Genomic DNA, 24625 nt, shown 5'->3' with positions numbered 1-24625 from the left:
GATGCTTCCTGGGGAGGGGGTGGCGGGAGGGGGCGAGGGACGGGAGCGTTCGCTTTACCTGAGACCAGCCACTGGCCTCCATTGTTGGAGAATTCAATGGCATTGACACAGCCGAAGTGGCCCAGGAGGTCCTTCTTGTAGAGGTTCCTGCAGCCCCGCAGGCGTCTTCGCTGGAAGTCTTGGGTGAGCAGGGGGTCCCCCTCCAAGCCCCGCTGGGATAGGAACCCCACCACCGACCGCATGCTGCCCCCCCGGCTGCCTCTCCTCCTCATGCTGCCGCCTGCGCCGCTCCCCGCCGCTCCTTCCCCCGCCGCCCCTTCCCCCGCCGCCGCCTCCCCTCCCCCACTTCCCCCCTTGTTATGGTTATGATGATTTTTCTTTAGCCAGCCATGGCAGAGAGGTGTTAGACACTCCGCCGCTTCCTGATCCCGCTGGCTCCTCCCCGCTCCCCTCAGCAGCTGATCCTCAGCTGCAGCCCGCGCCTCCCGGACCGGCTCTAGCGTGGCGCCGCCGCCGGTTAACTCGCTCCTGGAGCGGCGCGGCGGGACGGGCGCACTCGCCACCCCGAGGAGCTGCGGGGACGTTAACGTTCGCCACTCCGGGGGCCTGTGGGGGACGCGCACGGTCACCACTCCAAGGACCTGCGGAGAGTAGGACACGTTCGCCACTCCGGGGGCTTGCGGGGGGATGGACACACTCGCCGGGAATCTTTAGAGGAAGGACGCGTTCGCCACTCCCAGGACCTGCGGGAGGGACGCTAACGTTCGCCGCTCCGGGGATCTGCGGGGACATGGGCACGCTCGTCACTCGGAGGACCTGCGGGGGGACGAGCACACTCGTCACTCGGCAGCCCTCACTCGGGGCTCTGGCTGCCGCCTGCGGCCCCGCGGCTGGCAGGGAGGTGGCGGCGGGCGGGCAGGTGCTCCCGCGAACGGACGTCGTCCCCGATCGCGGTGAATGGGAAAGGAGCCCTCCGGAGCTCCGGCCAGCCCGCTGTGGGGTCCTGCGGTCAACGCACCGGGGGGAAGATGAGGGGGAAAATACCCCAAGTGCGGGTGCGGTTTGCAGTGAGGCTTGTCCTCTGTAAATGCTGAATGATTTCTACGGGAATCCAAAGCATTACGGCTTTAGAATTCATTTTGTTTAGGGTTTTTTTTGTTGTTTTCTCTGTGATAGTTTTTTTTGAGGCTATCAGAGGTTTTACTGCTTGCCCTCTGCTCCTTCCCGAGCAACACTGAAAACAGGAGGGTTGCCTATCCCAAGTGAGTAGACTCCCCTGCAGTCCCAGAACACAGTTGGAAGTATAGAAGAATTTTCTTCTCTTATCCTCTAGTATCAACGAAAACTCAAAAGGCAGCCAGCTAAATAGGTGGAGCTGATCTGTGTTGTCTGCTGTTAAACAACATCCCAACCTTTATGTTTCTGGGGAAAAAAATATCTTTTGTCTTTCACAGGACCCTGTATCTCACACGTAATATCTGATGCCATTTCAGACAACAGCAGTGTCATTCAAAGAGTGATGTCCGTAAGGTGCTGCACAGAGCTCCCAGTCCCACCTTGCAGTGTCTGACTGAACACTCTCTGCGCACAAAGTGAGCAGCTTGAAACTTTCAGGTCTGGATTTCCCAATAGGCACGAGGCATGGGTGAACTGGCACCAGTATGTAGGGAAGATACAGATTTTGGAAGGTGAGGAATTAGCTTGACAGTTCCAGCCATCTTTGTGTGCCACTGCACCAGCTGGGAATTACGAATCTTTAAACTTTAATACAATCAAACAGAAAAACCCTTCCTGACATAAACTGTGATATGGCAACATTACTGAGTACTGTTAGTTCTGTTAGTACTGAGTATGTTCCAGTGACATTTTTTCTGTAGAAATTAAAATTATTTCATTATAAGTGCTTTGGATTTCTTCCTGGTTAAGATTACAGAAAGGACATGAAATCCTATAAACCATGCCTTTTACTTGACAACACTATAGCCTTACTTTTAACACATACAAAAGTAAATAAACTTTTCCTTCTAACTGTGGGGGGAGGGGAGAGAATGGAAGTAATTACTAACATTAACAATGTCAATATTAATAATTAACAGTGTTTCACAATTGAAGTGAAAACAGAAGACAGGTAATCTCTTCTACATCTGAACTACACAAAAAGGTTTTTCTAGTTACAGCTGTTGATGGCCAACTATTGCTATGTATCATGTCTAGCAACCCTCAATACAGAGAGGCAAAGACCTTGTCCATCATGGTTTGTGTTTATTACTTTAGCCTCAGACACAGGTAAATTGTGCTGCTATAAAATCATTTTTATAGCTCTTCTGCCTGCATGCCATGAAATTCTGTGCCATTACAATTATATCAGAAACTGTTGCTCACTTCTGAATTCCCAACACATGGTTCATTTTTTCCCCTTTCCTAAAGTATTGTTCAGGTTGAATATCTTTGGATATCTTTGGTTCCTGTATTGAAATAACACAATAAAATCTCCACTGTTTTTTCTCCACATTCTGGATCTGGTCTCTAGGAAAGCTGGTCTTACATATTAATAACATTATTTCCTAAACTCTCAGGGCCAGGACTTTTAGGAAAAATCTAACTGAATTTTGTTTGGTTTTGGTTTGGGGTTTTCTAATCACATTTGTAAGCAGACAGAAAGAAGATACGTTGTCAGAATTTGAAAGAAAAATAATAGCAGATTGCCAATCTGTACTGCTCAATGAAATATTCTCTCACATGACCATACCAGTTTAAAAACCAAATTGGTAAGCATTCTTTTCACTCTCTGATTCCTTTGTTTGAATTTGAATATAACACCTAAGGAAATTTTTATAGTCTATACTGGTAACATCTTCCTTTGAAAATGCCAGAGTGCTGTTACTCTCCAGAACACATACAGTGTTGTCCTGAGTCATGCTGAAGTAGCATCAATGAAGCATCTTTGTCTACTTTAATCGGAACCTTCTGCAGCTTGGAATGGAATCAAGGCACTGACAGTAGTTACTCAAACAGATCTAACTTCATCAAATTGCTGTTCTGTGGGACATGTTAGCATGTGGGGTGCTGTACTGAGATGGAATGGTACAGACTAAACTGGATTGAGCCTGGACAGACTCAATGGGCAGAGGAAGTCAGGGTCTGTTTGTACACACTGCTTGGGCAGCTTAGTTCTGCAGGATGATTATAGTCTCCTCCATACCTCAAAACCAGCATGAAATAAAGCCCCCCAAAAATGTTTTGTTTGGAATTTCAACAAATAGGCAGTAGAGGGGAGAAGTCAACTGGAAAGGAAATGAAAGATAATTAACAGGCTTGTAGACTTGTTGTAGGTGCCCTTGGAAATGAAGGTAAGTAAATAATGTTTGATGCAATACCAAAGAGGGAACTAGGAGAATGCTGCAAATAGGGAAGTGATGAAGATGATCTACCAAAACAATCTTGGGTTGCAGTTTCAGATTTGCTTATTCCACTGCACAGTCCAGTCTCTCAGCAGTTCTAAATTGATCTGGATCAGGTATGGACATGGTGTCACATTGCTTTCACATCAGCTTCTGTCCATGCTACAATTTTTGTTCTGCCTCTGGAAGGACTGACAATAACTGATCTGGGTTTAATATCTGCTGGTACAATGTTATCCCTTCAACATTTTTTCTGAACAAATTTGAATTGGCAGAATGAGTTAAATTCTAGTAGTCATTTCCATTTGATGTCTGTGGTATATTTGATTATTAATAGGAGGCCTACAGTCAGCTTTATTCTATTGTCAGATCATGACATTTAGAGCAGTCCGTGGCTGTTGTGTTATGAACTGTGTTGGTTAATGCTGGAGGGAGATTTATCAGGGCACACTACCATATGTCAGCAAGAAAACTAAACAAGGCTCTTAGTTGCATGGATGGATCAAAGGACTTTGTCTTGGAGCTGCCATATAGAAGTATGTATCCTGGGTGCTAGGATCTACAAAGAGGTTTCAGTCAGACCTGACAGTTGACAAACAAGCTTGAGTGGCAGATAAATGCTATCCACACATACACAAAATGAGGATAATAAGAGAGCTTTCAGGGAAGAGTTCTAGCTCTGATAAGCTCTAACTTCCTGCTAGTTATCCACAGAAGAGAGAAAAAGAGTATGATTTGAGTTTGGATAGAGGGAGATAGCTCTGGGGAAAGGAGCAGATCCACAAATCATCTGCAGAGAGATATTAATTTATTTGTATTTCAGATGAGATAACTCAGAGATAATACAAGAGCATAAAAGGAGAAAACCAAGGATACAGCTCTCTGAGAGGCTGTCAAACACCTGGAAGGAAAGCTTAAATAGGTAAAAAGAAAAGTAGATGAAGCATGGTCGATTGTGTCAGGTTAGAGAGAATGAGCTTTAAGTACACTTTTTTGAGTTCTGTTGAACTTTTGAATGGCTTTGGTTAATCTGGAGTGGAAACTCAGAAGTTTGGACACTGGTAGCTGGATGTCTATGGACTGAGTAAGAGAGAGTGAGCATACAATTCGGAAAGTGGAGCAGAGTCAAGGCTTCTATTAATTTGTTTATTTATACTTTTTTTTTTTTGGAGGGGAAATAGAAACAAATGGAGGGTAAACCAAGAAGACTATATCATATTTTAGCCACATCATTTTTTAAAAATAATTGTTCTTGTGTTATTCCTTCTAGTGAAAATGTGATGGCTTCTAGGCTTTTTTCCTTTTGCTTACTAATTTCATGGACCAGAAAGATAGGAAGAACAAGGATTGTTCTCTCAAATGTATATTTGACTCGTGAAAGTGTCCCAATGAATGCCAAAATCAGCACAGGCTAGTCTGGAGTGCCCAGATGAGAGCTGAATTTTGGGAGTTGGGGGATATCATACTCTTAGCAGCCATAAACTGTGAGGCTGACTGAATGTGCCTTCTGGGCTGAACCACTGGGATAAGTTAAGTGCTCTTCAAGAAATGGAATTGTGAAATTCCTCTCAGCTTCTACATAAATAGTGAAAAGAGTTGGCAATTAAGGAAGAAATACATTGATGATGATCGATGTTAATACAACTCATCCTCATGGGATCTGGCAGCTTACATACCTCTGAGAGTGTTTTTTTCAAATTCTTTGCAAACCCTGCAAACTTCGGCAGATCCCTGCAGTGAGCAACCACTGACTCATCTTTTGGCTTAGGATGTAGTTACACTGAGATCTGGCTATATGGTGAGTTACTACAAGGAGTTAAACCATGAGAAATCTCCATTTTTTTGCTGTGTTAGCTTTCTGCTTGCTTAATTCCTTGAATCAAACTAGCCACCAGTGTTTGCAGAAGTGAGGCTGTAGAAGAATGCCAACAGGTAGAAGAGGGAAGCAGAACTGCCTTTTCAACAGAGGCTAAACCTTCTATCCACCTTGTTGCAGTGTGAAACTCCACCTGTAGGATGTGACTTCACAGTTGATTGAAACTGATCTCATTCTGACTTTTTGAGGAAAGAAAAAATCCTACTGCCTCCCCAGTATCAACCCTCTCAAAACAAACCTTGCTCAAAATGGCTTGTTTGCACATGTAGGCACGGGGTTACTAGCATCGACAGGAGAAAGATAAATCACACAAGGAGTTGAAATGCGAGTTCAGTTCTCTTTTGTAGCTTGGGATGGGGCCCCAAAGAGAGTGTTATTAATGAGCTACTGGGGACAGTAGCTACTGGGGACAATGAGCTCTCTGCTCATTGTCTGCTACCAGCAATTTAGTCTTGACCAGAGCCTCTTTCCTTTGATATTCCACAATCATTGATTTTCCTTTGAACACTGAGTCATTTACCCTGGTCTTCTCCCTCCAAAAGGATGAGCTAATATAATTATAAAAATAATTCTTTTTCTGTGATCCGCAGAACAAGTGAAGCCTTGTTTCCTATGGACCTGACCTGATGTGCCACTGCTAAGTGGATTCTCGTATGTATATGCAGTGTCTGCACATGCTTGCCATTTTATCAGTGACAGCTTTATTAGGACCTGTTTCATCAATTTGGCTTTTCATTTCACTTAAGTTACTTTTGTACAAATTTAGATGGAATTGAGCAATGGTTTAAACATCCTTTCTTGGCAAGGAAAGTGTGGGAAATAATGGGACCCACAGACAGAAACACCAACAGACAGTGTAATTGCATAAGCTTGCTTTCTGTAAGAAATCAGGCTAAAATTGAGTCCTTTGACAGAGACCTCTGCAGAGACCTCAGATTATGCTACAAAAACAGAAAAGTAAATCTTGCTATTTACCATGTAAAAGCTTCTAGTTACCTGCTGTAACAGATTTCTTATACGTAAGGCTAAGCCAGCAGTTGGTGTTTACTCACTTGGTTACCTTCTCTCAGCAATGCCCCATCAGGCACTGGGAACTTGTTTTGTTGGTTGTTTTTTTTTTTTCCAGAGTACACTCATGCATCAGTTGTTTTCATTTATGTTTAATTCAATCTGTATACTTGAATAAATGGCTATGTAGGTAGCAAGACAAGCTGTTAAAGATACTTATGGTTTACAGGACTCTCTAATGTCAGTGATGACATGAAAAATAAACACTTTAAATGCAACCAGGGATACAGTCCTGTTACTTGGAGAAAAGCTAGCATCTTCTCTTTTAGACTTTTATTATGTAATAAATGTTGTGGTATTTTATTGCTTTTTTCTCTATTGTAACTGTACACTTCAACTTCTATTACTTTAGAAACTAAAGTAAAAAATTTGTAAAAGGAAAAACTGGCCTATTTCAAAATTTTGTGTGGATGCCAGTTTATTAAAAATGGGTCCAGCTACAAACAATCTTTGCAGATTTGCTTGGTATTCTGAGCTCATCTAGAGCTTTGAGAGAGTTCTCTTAGGAATGCCTTACCTGCCCCACAATGAAGGACCTGCGTCCTGGAGCCCAGACAAACCATCTTCTTAGGTCTCCGTCCAGTCACCTGGGCCTTAAACAAGTGTGTTGTGTCCCCAGGTGTTATCTTTTTCCCTTGAACTCGTTTACAGCCAGATTAGTCTCCAGATTCTCTGACCCATCATTACAGAAATGTGGGTGCTGGAGCAAGGGAGCAGGGAGCGAGCAGTCAAATCACGCGTACAACAGGAAATGTGGGACTATCCTTCTAAGTGGCCATCCAGGTTTATGCTAGACTACAGTGAACAAATAGAACAAAGCATTATACCTTGGGGGGTGGGAGGTGTGAAGGGAAGACAGAGGGAAAGAAGGAGGCAGAACATGTCCATCTGACTACAGAAACTGAGTTACAGCCAGACCCCTCTAGTTTTCTCTCCTGAGCATGCATGTGATGCACTTTTCTTCTAAGCACAAGTTGTGTGAGGAGCTTCAGAGTAGTGCTGGCTCCTGCTTGGTGACCTCCACTTCAGCTGGTCAGCTGTCTGGTGCATTGGAGCATAGGGGATGGATGGAGAGGCTGTGTCCAGGTTGTGACTGTAAGGCAGATGCAGACCTTCCCTGTTGAGGAGAATGAACCAGTGACAAGATGTGCGAGATTGCAATGCTTTGTAATCCCCAGTGGATTAGTATAAAAAATGGATAAAAATCTCTTCACTCTAGAGGAGGACTGACATGCTTTGCAGAAACACTTATTATACAGAAGCTGTAACTCTGAGGTATAAAGCATTTGTACACTCAAAATACAGATACAAGTCAATGGAAAACAAACTTCGCTGGTGTGACCCCACCACCAGTGAGACCTGACATGGTCGCACCATGTTGGCTTAGACCTGGTCCTTAGAACAGTAGCTGCTCAACCTTTAATAGCCTTGTCATCTTCTTTCTGATTAAGGGGAGGGTGTTATTTGCTCAGAAAAGGGCTCTTCTGGAAATCACTTGTGTTCCTTTTGTGCTAGCAATAGGTCCATACAGCATTCCTGAGTTAAGAAATAAGAAGGGGGACAGTAAAGTTTGAGCATTGACTTACAGACAGAAAAAAAATACTGCTTCTACAGAGATTTTCCCTGATGTCAGCTATTAGCTGCTTTGTTGCACTCCTTGGATAATGCGTCTGCTCAATGCCAAGTCTTTGCTAGGGAGATCCTCCTTCCCTGATGATTACAAGTGGCAAAGTTAAAACAAAGCAACATTTGATGCTGTCAAATTGTTAAAGCAATCTTTCTTGTGGGTTTAGTGTCTGCTTCAAACAGACACAGCTAGCTGGAATTCTAACAGCACAAAAATTGGGAAATATTTGGAATTGTAAAGGAATTGGAAGAAATTGGGTGCTCAAATCCTTTAATTTGCAACAGAATTTGGTCTGGAAACGTGTTTGCTTTTCGACAATGATGGCCTCAAAACTTGATGATCATAACCCTGACCATAGCAGCTGCCTGAATACTCATTGTCCGTGTTTTGCAGTGTCACGCTTCTAATGGTCGTATTTTTCCACGCACAAGGGAGGAACAATTGTCATGATTATTCCTCTGTTAACTTCTTGATACTTACCGCTCGATTTCCCCCCTCTTTGTTTTCTTCCAGCTTGCCACTTTGAGGTGGCTACGCACTCCTATTTATTTTCCTGGCTGCCTTTGTTCCTTACTTCCCATTCTCTCCGGTCCCTCCTGCCCGAGGGGCTCCCCGGTCCTCCGGGTCGGGTGGCTTCCACAGCCCCGCTGCGGCTCGCTCCTCGAGCCCTCCTAATCTCAGACAACAAGCCGCTCTTTTCACTTCAAAACTCTCCTGAAAAGAGCTCGCTTTTCAGTATTTTTGCCAGTGCTCGCTGCCCACTGAAGGCACGCTGACGCCTGTCCAGGTACACAGCCGCCCCAACACCAGCTGCCGTACAACATGGCGGCTCCCGCCGCCCGCCCACACCGCCGGCACAGAGGAAGTGTCCGCCGCTCTAAGCCTCCCGGTGCGTGTGGCGACTGCCCCGCGGGGGGTTCCTGCCGCCGGACGCAGCCGTTCCGCGGGACGCAGGCAGCGAGCGGGTCGGTGGGCGCCCGGCGAGGCCCGCGGGCGGGCGGCGGGGCCGGGCGCGGGGGGAGAGGCTGCTCCGCGCGTCCCGGGTGCGGCCGCGCCCGCAGGTGCCCCGGTACGCGGTCCGATGCGCCCGCGGCCTCCCGCCTGCTCCATCCGTGCCGGAGCGGCGTCCGGGCCTCTTCCCGCGATATCCCCGGCCGAGCCTAAGGCGGGCAGCGCCTTCGCCCTGGAGTCCTGGGCCGGCCCGCAGGAGGGCTCGGCTCGGGCCCCCGGCCTTGGCACCGCTGCCCCCGGGCTGGGCAGGGGCCTCGTTGTCTCATCTGGGCTTCCCTGCCCGGCGGGATGGCGGATCCGCACGAGGGTCTGCCTGGGATCACAGGCAGGAGGGGCTATAGGTGCGCGTGGCCCTGCTTGTGTTCAGCCTTCTCGCTCTGTTTAAGAGGCGGGAGGGAATTACTGTCACTTCGCAGGCGTTTAGGCAGGTGCCCGGCCCGTGATCGGGGTTCTGACAGCGGTTCTGCAGGGCTGTAGCAGCACCGACACCAGAACTTCTGCTTGTGTGGGACAGTGCGTCAGAGCAGCCCTTTAGAAACTACGCGGTGGGTTGGGAAGGTGGGGGTGCAGGGGCAGGATTGATTTCAGTTTACTGAAGGGGTACTAAGCTTTTGTATGATAGAGGGAAAGCTGTGTTATGAATAGATGCTGCTTCTTTAGGGCTTTTCAGTGCCTGAAGAGCCATTTGACCCTAGCATGGATGTGAATGTAATGGACAAATGCCTATTGTTTACTAATGCATGAACTGACATGCTTATTCTGCAGCAATTCCATCTTGCCCTTGTTTAGGTTGATCTAGTTCCAAACTGAACTAAAAGATGTTGGTAATAACCATGACTAGTTTATTTTTGGAATATCAGAGTTTGTGGAAGCATCTAGTTCCACCAGTATAAATTAATGCATTCCCTTTAAGGTTTTCCGTGGTGTAGTCAACAGCAGCATTCAGTCTCCTGTTACTGCTTAATCCACAACTGCAGTGGTCTGTCCCCAGACCTCCCCAGTCTAAGTGGGTCCTTCTTCTGTCAGGATCACAAGTTGTGGCTAGGACCTTGCTATGTATAGCATTGCATATATTTAATATCTCTAAACACATTTCGTTGTCCTTAATTTCCAGCTCTCATTTTTCTTTGCAGGCCATGATGAAATCCTACAATGCCGTTTTGTGTGGGTGAAGTGAAGGAGTAGTAAAGGAAATAAAAAAAATGCCCAAGCAAACAGCAGTGACAATAACTTTGGCGACCCTGCTGGGTGTTGCAGTGGGAGGACTGGTTTTGTGGAAAGCAACCCAACGTCGGAAAGGAAAAGCATGCCATAGTAGTCAGCAAGAAGAAGCAGCTATAAAGTCGGGAGATGAGAGACTCATTAAGACAGAGGATAAGGAGGTGCTTTCCTTCTTCAGATCTCCCACCTTTTCCTGGGTAGAGAGGACCCTTGGTGCAGACATAGTGATAGTTTCAGAGCAGGAGGAGTGGAATCGTGTTGAACCATTACTGAAGAAGGAGCTGGAGAAGTGGCCGGTGCTTGGAATTGATTGTGAGTGGGTGAGTGATCAAGAAGCGCCTCTCCTTTAGATTGCAAATTGCAACGGTGAGGGTGGGGTGATTCCTTTGTTTAAATGGATCTTCTAGGACTGTTGAAACTGCCTGTGAGATTGTCTGTCCTGACAGCAGTGAAATAGCTGCTAATTTTGATTGCTCTTACCTTTAAGTATGCTATGTTTTTAATTAACTATTTACTGAGCTCCTGTGGTAAATCGACTTTACTAAATATAGTGATAATTGTATGGCTAAATATAGCATTATGTGTTTTGTGTAATAGCTCTTTGAAGGTGATTTACTAGAAGTAGCTTGGGTTTACACTATTTTAAATCCGGCTACATTTTTAAGAAACAATATCTTAAGTATAATAAATCCAAAAAGAAGGATAGTACTGATACGTAGATAAAACTCACTGGGACAACCAGAAAGTAAAGTTCCTCTTTTCCTTGTACATTTGCATGTCTGATCTCTCAAAACAGGCTGTCTTTGCCATTGTTTTGGCTGGAAATTTATTCACCCCACAGTCATTATTATAAGCCACAGTTAAACAATGAATTTGCCGTGAACATTATACATATATATATATATATATATAGTGGGTGGCTTTGTGCTGATGTGGATTAAGAAATGTGTCTGATTTCTTTCACCAGCTCAGCTATGAGGGGGAAGGATGAAAAGGGGAAAGATTGTCTTGTAGGAGTGTGGCAAGAAGTAGCTTGGGACAGTAATACTGTGAAACAGATCACATAATTTGCAGTGAAATTTTAGAGACATGTAACAACACTTGACTGATGAGTATTTCCTGTCTTCAGTGACCTCTTTTGCAATTTGCTCCAGCTCCAGCATTACTAATAATACTGTAACCTGGACTCCTCATTTTTTTATTTCATTACAGGTATCAGTGGAGGGAAGAGCAAATCCTGTATCCCTGCTACAGATGGCTTCTTCCAGTGGCCTCTGTGTTCTTGTTCGGTTGCCCAGGCTTGTTGCCAGTCGACAGACTCTCCCAAAGACCCTGTTGGACATCATGGCAGATAGTACTGTGTTGAAAGTTGGGGTTGGATGCTGGGAAGATGCTTGCAAGCTACTTCATGATTATGGCCTTCCAGTCAAAGGGAGTGTGGATCTGCGGTATTTAGCCATGAGGCAGCGGTAAGTGCCTGAAGACAGAGGCGACTCTGTTGGAGGCATCATTTGAGTTGGAAATATTTTTAAAATAATTTGCATATGCTGAATGATATCAGTCTGGTAGGTCTGGAGTTCTCAGGGTGACTTTAGAGAATGGGCATTGACAGCTGCAGCCCAAGAACATTTCATGCTTGTATTCTGTGGTCTTAATGGAAATTAAATCTTCACGAGGATTTCATTTGCTAATTGTGTCTGTTAGTCTTCTCATGCAATACCCTTATGCACTTTTCTGAGTATCATGCTTCAGCTTTTAAAAGTCCAAGCACAGTGATGTAATGCAGTGAAAGAGATCACTGTGTCAGCAGATGTTTGAATGCCTAGAAGTATGGCATAATGTGCCCAGAGCATGTAAGTAGAACTGCTGAATTGCAAGATTTCTTGAAAAATTACTAAATAAACCAGTTCTAATTTTCTCTTTTAATAAAAATGCTTCTGTGGAAAGGTTACAATTACGATGCCATTTTCTTATCCTTCATTCTTCCTAAAACAAAATGTTTTACTTGCCTGTATTCTTCATGTACAGTTATATGGATGTCTAGGTGTGGTGTTAGTGATCTGGGACATGGGTTGGCTGACCTGATGGTGCCTTTTTATCACTGAGGATGGACTTCTTGTCTCTTGTGGCCAGAATTCCTCTTGAGTCATTCCTGGCTCTTTAGTTTCTCTTGAATCCCTGGGGCAGGCAGTCCATCACTTTATGATGGAACTCTTTAGTTCAGAAGTATTTCAGAGGCAAACACTTCAGCCTTAAACGTTACTGACTCCCAGCCTTGACTGTTTTGCATATTGCAGACACAAGATAATTACTAAATCTAGAAAAGACATTTTAATAGAGGGGAGGGAGAGGGCCTTTAAAGCTGACAGGAAGCTCTGTGCTGTTTGGGAGTCATGCATCATGTGCGTTGTGCTCTGGCAGGGTCTGTGAGGCCATCTGAATTTACATGAGCGTATACTTTAATTTTTAATATGTTTGTTTCACTTTTTTTCTTAAACCGAAGGAAGGATCTACTTCACAACTGCCTTAGCCTTAAGTCTTTAGCTGAAAAAGTCCTGAACTGCCCGCTTGACAAATCTCCTCATGTGCGTTGCAGCAACTGGGAGGCAGAAGAACTGGCACAAGATCAGGTGTGTCTTCCACTTCAACTTGGTGTTTTGGGAGGAAAAGTAACCTTCTTAGTAGAAAAAGAGGCTTTACCACAGGGAGGTCTGAACCTCTTCAAGTTCTGCCTCAAAACCTTATGTGTGACTGTGGTCTAAAGTTAATTTCAGGCTCTCTACCTGCATTTCCCTTCTTTTCCTTGAAGATCATTTTCTACTGTTCTCTCTGGATACTTGACTGTTGTTTTCCTTTAGTCCTGAAAGATCTATAAGGCAAGATCCCTTGAAGAAGTGTTTCCAAAACCTCACTTTTTTATTACTTTCTTTTCTTCATTCTGTAGCAGTCAGTGCAGACACTGGAAACCTTCTTTAGAGCATTATAGTTTCCCTGATTGCTCAGTTTCTTTAGTCAAGCTGCAGATGTCTGCGATATCAGTGACCGGTAGAGGGAGTGACAGGACAAAGAACCACGCTGGATATTCGTAGCCAGTATGTCAAAAGGGAACTGCTTACTAGTTAGGGAGGGCTTGGTGGGGTAGGAAGGTGTTTTAGGGCCTGGCTGACCTGAATTTTTTCACTCCCTTGCAGTTCCTGGGGGCACCCATGAGTACTTCAAGTCTGACCGACCCTAGAAATGTGGGGTGTGGTGATGTTATGAAAGTGCCACTCAACTGGCAAAACTTTGAACTTCTAAAGGAAATGAATGCAGCTTCTGGCTTTACTGTACCAAATGTTGAAGACTAATAATGTTTGGGAGTATTTGCTGTTTGTCCGTATCTAGATGTCTGTGCTTTTCTGCAGATTCTCTATGCTGCTAGGGATGCCCAGGTCTCAGTGGCTCTTTTCCTCCATTTGCTGGGATTTGCTGGCCTCCCTGCTACATCTGAAGGTGAAAACTCTGTCGCTGCTTGGGAAAAAGCATTGGGTAAATGCCGGGGCTTGGTGGATATCCCATTTAGAGGAAGAAAGAGTGTCAGCACAGGAGAGGAGAAGAGTGGAGATGGACACTCCCCTCAGAAAACAAAGAATCGGAAATCTTGGGTGAATGGCCAGCCCTCTGGCAATCATCAAGTGAGAGATCCACGGAGGCAGAAGCGAAAGCCTCTGGGTGTGGGATATTCTGCACGGTAAGTATATGAGCACACTTTACTCTTTGCACTGCAGATGGAAAACTTTGAATGTTGCCTCCTACTCTATTCATTAAACAAAGTGGATAATATGAGCTAGGAAAGCAAATGCAGGACCTAACAGTCGTGGGAGCCAGATCCTGTTTCTGTGTTCCTCATTTCTCTGTAGGTATTAGAAGCGGGGCAGCACTTGGATCTGTACTAGGTCATGAGCAAGTTAAAGTGTTGTCTTCCACTTTTACCCTTCCTTCTCCTGTGGAAGCATTAGCCAGAGAGAAGAGTCCCAGCAGGAGGTGTTATTCTTGGGGTGTCCTGCACAGGACCAGGAGTTGGACTCAACGATCCTGATGGGTTCCTTCCAAGTCAGCATATTCTATGATTCTGCTGCCCAAACGGCTGTGCGTTTTCTCCTCCAGGGAAAAGGTGGCAACTGCATAGGGCTTGTCCCTTCATCAGGATCTGCCTCGTGGACTGCTGTTTGTACTTAGCTGTCCTATGTCACTGTGGCCACAGAGATGGCAGAGTACTGAGCAGAGATGAAAGCTGAGGTGCCAGAGGGCACAGGAAGGAACAGTCTGTGGTAGTCCCTCTGTGTTGGCCTGGGAGAGAGAGGAGGGAATGGTACTACTTTGGACTTGCAGAGGCAGCTGTTGCTGGATTCAGGATCACTGTCTTTGCAGGTGATTTTTGGGAGTGGATCCTAAATTCTTACTGCCTTTTGCTAATGAGAGTTCAAAACCAGTTGGAGAAGTCTCTTTAAGATCAGTGCAGTGGAAGATGTGGGGAGCTAGTATTTTTGCTTTTGTTGGGATACAATTAATAAAATTTGTCACTGGATATAGGAACTAAAATTTTATGTAATTATCATTGGGAAAGAAAGCCAGACATTTTAGTATTTGTTTTCTCCTTTTTAAGTTCATTGGATTGGCAATGGAGACATCTTAATGTAGTCAATAGTATTGATTTCATTAGCAGTCATTAGCAGTGTTGTGTTTTACATAGCAAATCCCTCCAGGTTTTTTTTTTTATTTTTTATTGGGAGGCTGTGTCATGCAGAACAGGAGTACTGTGTCTCAGGGGAGGATTAAAATTTAAACAAAATTGCTTTCCAAGCTAAATTGAGATCTCCCCCTAGTTGTTTATTTATTTTTTGTTTTTAACTGCGCTTGACTTCTTGAGAGATCTGTAGACTCAGTGTTTTTTATAGTATTTACAGCAGTGTGGCTCTGGTCTGTGGTAACACTGGATGTAGTTTCAAAAGTCATTTTCCACTCTTCCTTTCTGTTTAAGTCTGTTTAGTTTAAATTTTTATTCATTTAAAGTTGGCATGTACTGAAATTGTCATGGTGACTGAGTTGAACTGTTGAACTGCTCAGTGGAAGGGAGGACCTCCTGTATCATTGTTTTGTTGGTTTTTTTCCCCCTCATGGACCTCAGAAGAAATCTTTCTGTCATGATTATATAGCCTGTGAATCAACCTTTTTAGCTGGTAGAGCTCTGCTGACTACAGCTTGTACAATCTCGCTGGAGAGAAGAAAGGAAACTTTTCCTCAGTGTATTGTGACATGTCTGGCCAGGTCCTCTCTAAGCCCAATCTGTCCACTCTTCAGTTTTGTTTGAAGGAGATTGGCAAAGGAAACACTTTCTCCAAAACAGTGCCCTTCCATACACTGCCGCAAACCACCAGAGACTGCTCCAGCAGAAATTTTTGTCCCTACCACAGGTTGGGGCCTGTTTTTGAGGGCCTCAGTTCAGCTTTGTTGTTCTCATGGACTCATGTGTTTGAGTCCCCAACTTTTGGAGACTTTTTGGAGCATTTCTCTTGGGTAAGTGAAGTAATTGCTATTCACACTAAGTTTTAGAAAATTTTTCTTAATAAAGCTTTTAAATACAGCCTTAGGCAGCCAGTCCTTGAAACTGCCTCACCAGTAAGTTGACACTCTCTTTGAGCTTACTCTTGGCTCATCATCCTTTGTGACTTCAATTTTCTTTTGTTTTCTAATTTAATTTTTTTTAAAGGCTGTCATAATTGATGGCATCTCTTGAAAATTGGGGTTCAGAGTTACAATTCTGTTGGCAGCAGGAGAGCAAAGATAGCTTAGAGTTAGTAAATCTAGGTAAGTTTTTAGATGTACTGCTTCCCTTACCAGCAGCCTGTGCAGTCTCAGCAGCCTCAAGTGTGTGTTTAGGGGCACTCACGTGATTTGGAGGAGGCTGCATGAATTGGAATGTGGAACCAATGGCTACAGAGAGCTCTGGGTGTTTTGGCATGCTATCATAGTTGCTGTAATGCTGTCCTTGTTTCATAGAAAATCTCCTCTGTATGACAACTGCTTCCTGCATGCACCAGATGGACAACCCCTGTGCACTTGTGATCGCAAGAAGGCTCAGTGGTATCTGGACAAGGGGATTGGAGGTAGGCATACCAGATTTTCAGGTGGTATTTGAAATACAGCTTCTCTCCTCCCCTCCCCTCCCCTCCCTCTTTTGTTTTTTAGATAATGGAGCATGAATGTTTTGTATCCTCTCTTATTGGAAATACTGTTTGGGATTTGCTAGGATGACTCTTACATTGTAGCATTGTTATTTAAGCTTTCAAATACAAATTTGTTTTGAATATTCTCTCTTTGCCTTTACCCTTGTAGAGCTAGTTAGCACAGACCCATTTGTTGTGAAGCTGCGGTTTGAGCCTTCAGGACGTCCTGAGTCTCAAGTTGATTATTATCTGACAGTCAAAGAAAATCTGTGCGTTGTATGTGGCAAGCGAGAATCCTATATCCGGTGAGTTGTTAGTGGATAGGGGAAAACTGCATCTTTTAGAACAGAACTGAGGTCTGCATCTAGTTTGGCATCCATAGCTTGGTTAGTGGCCTGAAACATTATGCCTATTCATGTTCTGGATGGGCTATCACTATTTGAATGCTCTGTAGTTGTATGTGACTGGGCAGGTTTGAAAGTGAAGAGACCGGCCTTTCCTCTGAAGGGAAGGTGATACCAATCCTAGGAAGAGCAAAGCTCTTATGGAACATGTATATGCTGCAGTTTGAATGAGGGGGGCAGCAGTGTGCTGATACACACTGTTCAGGTGGCATGCTCTTCTGAAAATAGTTGTTCTAGTCTTTCTACTACTTAATCCTTATATTTTTGAAAGGTTTAGGTGAGCCTGAAGCTCATGAGGTCAAAAGGAACAAGATTTTTGTCTTTGCAGCTGCTACTGATTAGTTGAGAAATATACTTCTCATAGAGCATTACTTTATTTTTTTTTTACAGTATGAATATTTTTCTTTTTGATTGAAAGGGATGAATCTTTGTAAGGGGAAAAAAGAGAAATGCAGAAAACCTGTAGAGACAACTACAAATAAAAAGAATAAAAATAATGTCTTGCTGTACTACGGGTCCTGATCGTGGTAATCTTTGTTTTCCTGGACTTTAAGTTTTAGGTAACGCTTTCTAGGCCAGGAGGAGGAGGAACTGAGGAGTAGCAGCTCCAGACAAATGTAATGAACTGTCTGTTTTGTCTTCTCTAGGAAGAACGTTGTTCCTCATGAATACCGAAGACACTTCCCCATTCAGATGAAGGACCACAACTCCCATGACGTGCTCCTACTCTGCACATCTTGCCATGCCATTTCCAATTACTATGACAACCATCTCAAGCAGCAGCTGGCTGAGGAGTTTGGTGCCCCCATCGGCTCCGAGGAAGGTGTGCGTCTGCTGGAGGACCCTCTGCGCAGGCAAGTGCGCTCGGGAGCGCGAGCCCTGCTGAATGCAGACAGCCTGCCTGACCCCCGAAGGGCAGAGCTTCTGCAAAGCATCAAGGACTTCTTTAACACAGAGGCAGTCACACCAGAGATGCTCCAGGAAGCAGCTGGTCTGGAAACCAGGTATAACAAGCCCATCAGTAGGTGTCAGATTTTGTAATTTATATTGCATTTCTTACTGGTTTTGGTTTTGTTTACACACTTCTTCCCGCAACCCATCAGTGATCTGTGAACTGAAGCTCTTGTTTCTTCCCCTCTTTCCCTTCCTCTTCCAGCAGTCTACTGTTCTTGCTCTCCATCTTCCTCTCCAACACTTTATACTTCTTTTGAAGGACAGATCAGGAAGAGAGGTTGAAGGACCATTATATTGGAATTCTCCTTCACTTTCTCAAAGCCTCCCCAAATACCTTTTCTTAACGAGTATCTAGTCTCTGTCTGCATGAAATCAGTATTTTCTCCTTTTTATGCTCACTGTTATTTGTATATGCCAATGTTATAACTCAGAATCTATCCAGACAGAGAATTCAGTGGCAGAATCTGGAGGGTCATATAGTTCTTGCCTTGAGAAATTTGCAGTCTGTATCCTGAGGAGCATGTAATGGACCTAAAGAGCTTTGTTTAGTGTTGCTGTAAAAGAAGAACACTCTCAGTTCAGAGAAACCAGTTTCACAGTGTAACTATGTTCTGGAAAGCAGTCTGGCATTGAAGCAGAGCTTAAAACTCTCCCTCTTGGTTAGCTTACCATGTGTCTGTAATTAAACTCTGCAGCTGAAAGTATCTTCAGTGTCTTGCTGTTCACTGGAGACAGATCTAGAGTCTGACAGTGGGCTTGTGTGAAACTAAACTCTGCTTATGTCTTGGCAGGATCTGCAATGAGAGCTACGTGCCACATGGACTGAAGGTGGTGCAGTGTTTTGCTAAAGGAGGCCTGCGCTCCCTTATGCAGTTGGAAAGACGCTGGCGGCAGCACTTTTTGGACAGTATGCAGCCCAAGCACCTCCCAGAGCAATGGTCAGTGGATCATAACCACATGAAGCTGATCAGGAAGTATGGGGAGGATCTTCAGATTGAGCTGTCATGAAACTAACTCCCTGAACTCCGGATAGTGTCTAATGAACATATGTAACTGAAGATGAAAGGACTTTTTATCTCTATGCCTTCACTAACACCTGGGTCTGGGTTTGCAAACAGGTAGCAGTAGATCTGCCAGGTTTGACATTTTTATAGAGTTAAATTTGACAGTTAGATCCATTGACTTGAACTTTCAGGTGGTTTGGAATTTTTAATCCTAGTCTGTCACTCACTAGTTCAGTGCAAGAGTGATATACTAAGGGAACTTGTCTTCTCAAAGTGACTATGGAGAATTATTTTCCTGAAACCTCCAGGGTACTTGCTACCTGCAGACCATCTCTCAACACAGAGCACAATATATGAACTTTTCCACATTTTCTGACATAAATTTGTGCCCTTGACTTCACCTTTAGAGTCTCTCGATAAAAATCTTTCTTTGTTTTCAGTTCAGTTGTACTCATATGAGTTCTTCTTAGAGAAGACCCCCTGCCAGAGAGAGATTTCTTGTTTGGAACTGGCAAAGAAACCTTTTTTGTAGATTCTGAGGTGTACCAGCATTGCAGATAGGCCTGAGCAAGTTTCCTGGTGGCAGGTGCCTGATGAGAAGTAACACTCTGACTCTGGCAGTATGGAAGCACCTACGCCAAGTCTTTTGTTAAACAGCTTCCAGCAACACACAGTTTATAAAAATATTCTTTTTTGATTCTGCTTGTCTGTCTTGAATAGTGTGCACATGCCTGCAGGGCTGTGATCTTGTTGGCATTACAGAGACAGGGTGGGATGACTCCTATGACTGGAGTGTTGGAATGGAAGGATACAGGCTGTTTAAGAAGAACAGGCATGGATGTGTCTTACCTTCTCTGTCAATGACTGGCTGGAGTGCATGGAGCTCTGGCTGGAGTTAATGGAGCTCAGCCTAGGGATGGATGAGGAGGCAACCAAGAGTTTATGGGTCAGGATTAAGGGAGGACAGAAACGGGTGACATTATGGTGGAAGTCTGCTACAGGTCGTCCAACTCCAACCGGGAAGATTGAGTGGATGAAGCCGTACATAGACAGATAAAAGCACCCTCGTGTTCACAAGCCTTGGTAGTAATGGGAGACTTCAACCATCCCCATATCTATTGGAGGGACAACACAGCAGGGCATAAGCAATTCAGGAGGTTCCTGGAATGTGTTGGTAACTTCTCCAGAAAGCCAACCCCATCCTGGGCTGCATCAAAAGAGGCATGACCAGTAGGGCAAGGGAAGTGATTCTCCCCTCTATTCTGCTCTCATGAGACCCATGTGGAGTACTGCATCCAGCTCTGGGGCCCTCATCATAATAGAGTGAGTCCAGAGAAGGGCTACAAAGATGATCAGAGGGCTGGAACATCTATCTTATAAAGACAGACTGAGAGAGTTGTTCAGCCTGGAGAAGAGAAGTCTCTGGAGAGACCTTATTGCAGCCTTTCAGTACCTAGAAGGGGCTACAGGAGAGCTAGAGAGGGACTTCTTAAAAGAGCACATAGTAGTAAAACAGGGAGGAATGGCTTTAAACTGAAAGAGGGTAGGTTTACACTTAGATATTAGGAGGAAATTCTTTATTGTGAGTGGTGAAGCACTGGCACAGGTTGCCCAGAGAGAAGCTATGGGTGCCCCATCCCTGGAAGTGCTCAAGGCCAGGTTGGATGGAGCTCTGAGCAACCTGGTCTAGTGAAAGGTGTCCCTGCCCATGGCAGGGGAGTTGGAACTGGATGATCTTTAAGGTTCTTTCCAACCCAAACCATTCTATGATTCTATGAATAGCTCCTGGGGAGTACCTTTTCATATCAGACTGAAATAAGTACAGGTGTCTTAAAAGGAATAAGAGGAAACAAATTTAAATTAAAGACCAGCATCTTTTAAGAGATCAGACCACATATGGAAAATAAATGGAAAATCTGGTGTTCTGTACCTGGATTTGACATGTGTAGTGGTGAGCAGGCCATACTTGCTCCATTCTTGTTTCCCAGCCTCTAACATGGGACTAATAGTACGTAATTATCTCATGAGGGTGTTCTGAGGCTTAATTAATACATGTGTTTATAAAATGCTTTGAAAATATAAGCTAGTGTGTGCTAATTATTACTGTTGTTTTTTAAAATGTACTGCTGTCTCACTTTCTTAAATATTCATTTTTTGTCTGGTGCTAGACCTTAGTTAAATATAACTTTTTAAAAATACATACTCATTTCTGTAAAATCGCTTCTGATGATTTTGATTGCATGAGTGTGCTTCTACTGAATGATGAAACTCTTATCAACTTTTATATGTCTCTGTAAAGAAGTTTCAGTAAAACCCTTATCTTACTTCACACTACTGCGTATAGCGCAGTTGACCCACATTTTATTATAATGTTTGGGCAGAATCCTGGACCTGCTGTGATCATGGCTGAAATTGTCCCTTATCAGATAATTCAAGAAATTCCACAGGCCAGGGGTGAAAATCCTGTTTGTAGCAGAGACTGGTTAAGTAGGAGCCGTGGAGAAATGGTATATTATTGTCATCCAAGAGGAACTGCAATAGCAGCGTGAGGAATCAAAGATTCATGATAAATACTACTTATCAGAGAGCTGCAAATGAGACTATTTTCATTATAAGGGCAATTTTATTTCTTTTCCTGTATCACTGGCAGGTCTTAACAAAAACTCATCTAGCCAAATGTGGTTTGTCTCTGTGCTCATTCACACAGCTGATTATAATCTCAGCAAGAACCTCCTGCCTACAGCAGCAGCTTGGATATAACTATTTTTCTCCAAAGCATTTTAAGCATGTGTTCAGATAGTGCTATATCCTGTCTCCATCTGATCAGGGTGTTGAGAGCTCTTTGCATGGCTCAGAAGCTACTTTTCAGTCATCGGGAATATAAGGTGTATCTCACATCTTTGTTCTACTTTGTTTTTTCTCCCTTTGTTCTGATGTAGAAACTGCTGATAAAACTGGTTTGTTTAATGGAACTGATTGGCTGACCACAGGGTTAGGGTCTTTTATGTTTGTTGAGACAAGAAAACAATGTTGAGACAAGAATTGGACTATGGGTTCTCTGTTGTTAAAAAGCCAGAGGTATCATTGAAGAGGTTTCTTTCCAAATCATTTGTTCAGAAATAGGAACTGGCAAAGAAAACTTACTTCACAAATATTTTATGAACTAAGATTCTTTGCTATTTGTAAGATATTCTTAACTTGCATCATTTTAAGTCAATCTGAAAGAGAAGAAATGATATATTTATTGTGCATAAATATATTATTTTTATATTATTATGATTTTAAATTTTCTATCAGTCTATAGATAAAAGTTCTTTGTATGTCTTCATTGGTAATTGTTACATTCTGTAAAAATTTACTGTTTTACCAGACTTACCACTTTTGAAGCTCTTTTTTCCTTTTTTTGCATGCCTGCCTTTTATTTCTTTCCTTGTGTCTCACACAGTCCTTACGAGTCCATCATTCCTTACAGTAACACTGGGCCTCACCCTCTGAGTTTCCTTTTCCAGTGCTTTTCCTGATCTGTGTGTCAGAGATCAGCTGTGGAAGAGCCCATGCTAGCAGCAATACTGTACTTCTAAGCAATGTGATAGCAAGTTTGCTCAGGTATGTTTGAATAATGGGTTCAGATGCTGTCCTTGGCCTGGTCATGTTGATCAGTCATGATGGCTACAGATCTACTTTTTTTAAAAAAAACCCTAGTTTTTTCTCAACCTGAGCATTCATCTAGGTTGCTCCAAGTATTTTACCTTCACTTACCATGCACTTACCCTCCTTCACTTAACCATGCACATCCATTTTGTCTGTGGAGGGAAAGAATTGCAATGCCTCTCTGATTGGACTGGGTTTCACAATATGGGATTTTTCTTTCTGTTGCTCGTCACTTCACACTTGTAAGTTTGTCTAAGATATGCTGCCAGAGATGGGGGAGAGGAATCTTCCCTTTTTCCTGGTGCTTTGTGCCACCTGCCTCAAAATGGTTCTTTCAGGTTAGTGGGTACATGTTTCCAGAGACAGTCTTCTGGAGTGGGAGTAGCAGCAGCCCCTGTGGCAGATTAGCTTGCCTTCCCCTATGGGCTACAAACTGATTTCTGTCTTCCCAGACACTACAGTTTGTGTTTTTCTTGATTTTTCAGTAACTTAGACATTATTGCAAGGTGCAGGAATTACCGGCTGAGCAGCATTTTTAATAACCTGTCTGTTGGTGCAGTAAGTGCTGCATTTTTGAGCAGATCATATATGACATGTTAATTATGCTGCTGACAGACTTGGCATTTGGAGTGCCTTGGTTTTCCTCCTTTGACAGTCTTTAAAGGTCCCAGCTGTCACATTTGTGACTGACAGGACTGAAGACAACATATCCCTGTGGGCTTCTTGCATTTTTCTCTGTTTGGTATTCAGTAATGGCAAGGATGGGAAGCTCTCTTCCTGTTGCATTTCTATTGCTCTGGCTCCTTAGGGAATATCTGAACTCTGCACTATTTGTAACATGGTTTTGGTGTGAGTTTTTCAGTGAAGGCAATGTGGTTAGCCTTGAGAAGTACCTTATTGCCTTGGCCTTGTGCCTTTGAGGAACTGGGTCTATTGCACGTATGGAGGGAGTCTCTCTAATGAGGAGCCACCAGGAGCCCTTGCCAGTCTGCAGTGTTCTGTACTGATTTAGAGGCACCTCTAGTCTGAACCAGGAAATCAATTCCAATCACTGCTCCTTGATCTCCTCCTTCTGTCAGGCCTCCAAAGTAGCCCAGACCTATATGACCTTCTTCATTCCCACAGGCTGACATAAACTGCATTCCGCTTGGTATTCTAGGGGAGTACGTGCCACTTTTAAAGTCCTTTCTCTCTCTTCAAGTATCATGTTATTGGTACAAGGACTTTTCCCCACCCTCAGGGGTACATTATTCGGGAGAAGGGCAGAGGCAGTTTGAGGTAAGTGCAAAGACGACGTACCCAGCTTTCTCTGGGAGTTGTTAAAGGAGCCACAGTGTGTCCTCTTGTATTAGACCTGCATTAAGGGAGTTTAGTTAAATGCTTTTACAGATAAAGAGGGTAATGCAAGAGCCAACATGGTTAAGCTTAGTAGAGGAAATCCCCCCCCAAAAGCCAAATAAACAAGCATGGAACGTAATTTCTCATATTCAAAACAGATTCCTCTGTCACTGTGAATTCTACCATGAAGAGCAGGCAGCTCTGGCAAGGATTTTCTGTGCCAAGGTTAGTGCTGCATCCTCTCTTGCCACTTAACTGTAATGGAGATTGTTTCTTTCTTGAATTAGCCAGCGTAATGCTACCTGGGGTCTCAGTGGTGCTGATTGCCAGGAAACAGAGCAAAACCATCTTTCTTTTATTACTTTTCTTTGCAAGCTATTCGATAAGTTCAGCTTCGAGATGGGGGGAGTAAAAATAACAGAAAAAAAAGAGGATGGAGGCTTTTACTGTAAAATAGAGATGTCATCTTCAGATAACAAGAAGCCATTTCCTTGTATGGGAAAAACTGCAGCTTCCACTATAGATGATGGAAAATATGGTTTCTATCTTTCTCTGCTTAAAAAATTGAAAGATTCTGCAGTAGTTAAGGATCAAAAAAGAGAAGGCATTTATATATCTTGACATGAATGTAACAAGTCTGAGAAAAAGGTACTAGGCAGCTGTCAGGAATGCAGGCCTGAGAGAAAAACTGCCTGTCCAAGCTCCCTTCACAAAAAAACTGCTGCTCTAAGAAGCTACTTCACATTGCAGCATGCTCTGTGGGAATTTGACATGTATCTGTTTCACATTGATTAGCAGCAAGTCCTTTCCAATTGATTGTCCTTTGAAAAATGTCAGACAGAACTTTGCATCAGCTGAGACCTG

At 43.7% G+C, this 24625-nt stretch overlaps 2 protein-coding genes across 8 annotated transcripts in view; one reads left to right on the top strand and one right to left on the bottom strand.

Annotated features, from left to right (window-relative positions):
- DCAF5 (DDB1 and CUL4 associated factor 5) overlaps window positions 1-313 on the bottom strand; it is a 72741-nt gene extending 72428 nt beyond the window's left edge. The window contains exon 1 of the mRNA XM_027707987.1: window positions 59-313. Within this exon, the coding sequence (XP_027563788.1) occupies window positions 59-272 (214 nt within the window). The 5' untranslated portion in view covers window positions 273-313. The remainder of the gene's footprint in view (window positions 1-58) is intronic.
- Window positions 83-19211, top strand: EXD2 (exonuclease 3'-5' domain containing 2). Of its 7 annotated transcripts, none has more exons than XM_027708057.1 (9): window positions 83-183; window positions 10117-10524; window positions 11417-11673; window positions 12708-12834; window positions 13609-13934; window positions 16244-16350; window positions 16580-16715; window positions 17462-17818; window positions 18560-19211. In XM_027708057.1, the coding sequence occupies exons 2-9, from the start codon at window positions 10186-10188 to the stop codon at window positions 18774-18776; spliced, it is 1866 nt and encodes a 621-aa protein (XP_027563858.1). In that variant the 5' UTR covers window positions 83-183; window positions 10117-10185; the 3' UTR covers window positions 18777-19211. The 7 variants fall into 7 exon arrangements, with proteins under 7 accessions (XP_027563858.1, XP_027563846.1, XP_027563865.1 ...); XM_027708045.1 differs by lacking the exon at window positions 83-183 and adding an exon at window positions 8647-8759; XM_027708064.1 differs by lacking the exon at window positions 83-183 and adding an exon at window positions 8757-8861 and having other exon boundaries at window positions 17462-17668.
- Window positions 19212-24625: the final 5414 nt, after the last annotated feature.

The sequence above is a fragment of the Neopelma chrysocephalum genome, unplaced genomic scaffold, assembly GCF_003984885.1.
Source record: "Neopelma chrysocephalum unplaced genomic scaffold, ASM398488v2 Primary Assembly neopelma1_24, whole genome shotgun sequence".
NCBI lineage: Eukaryota > Metazoa > Chordata > Aves > Passeriformes > Pipridae > Neopelma > Neopelma chrysocephalum.
The sequence above is the reverse complement of the archived record's forward strand: the minus strand, read 5'-3'. Positions and strand labels throughout refer to the sequence as shown.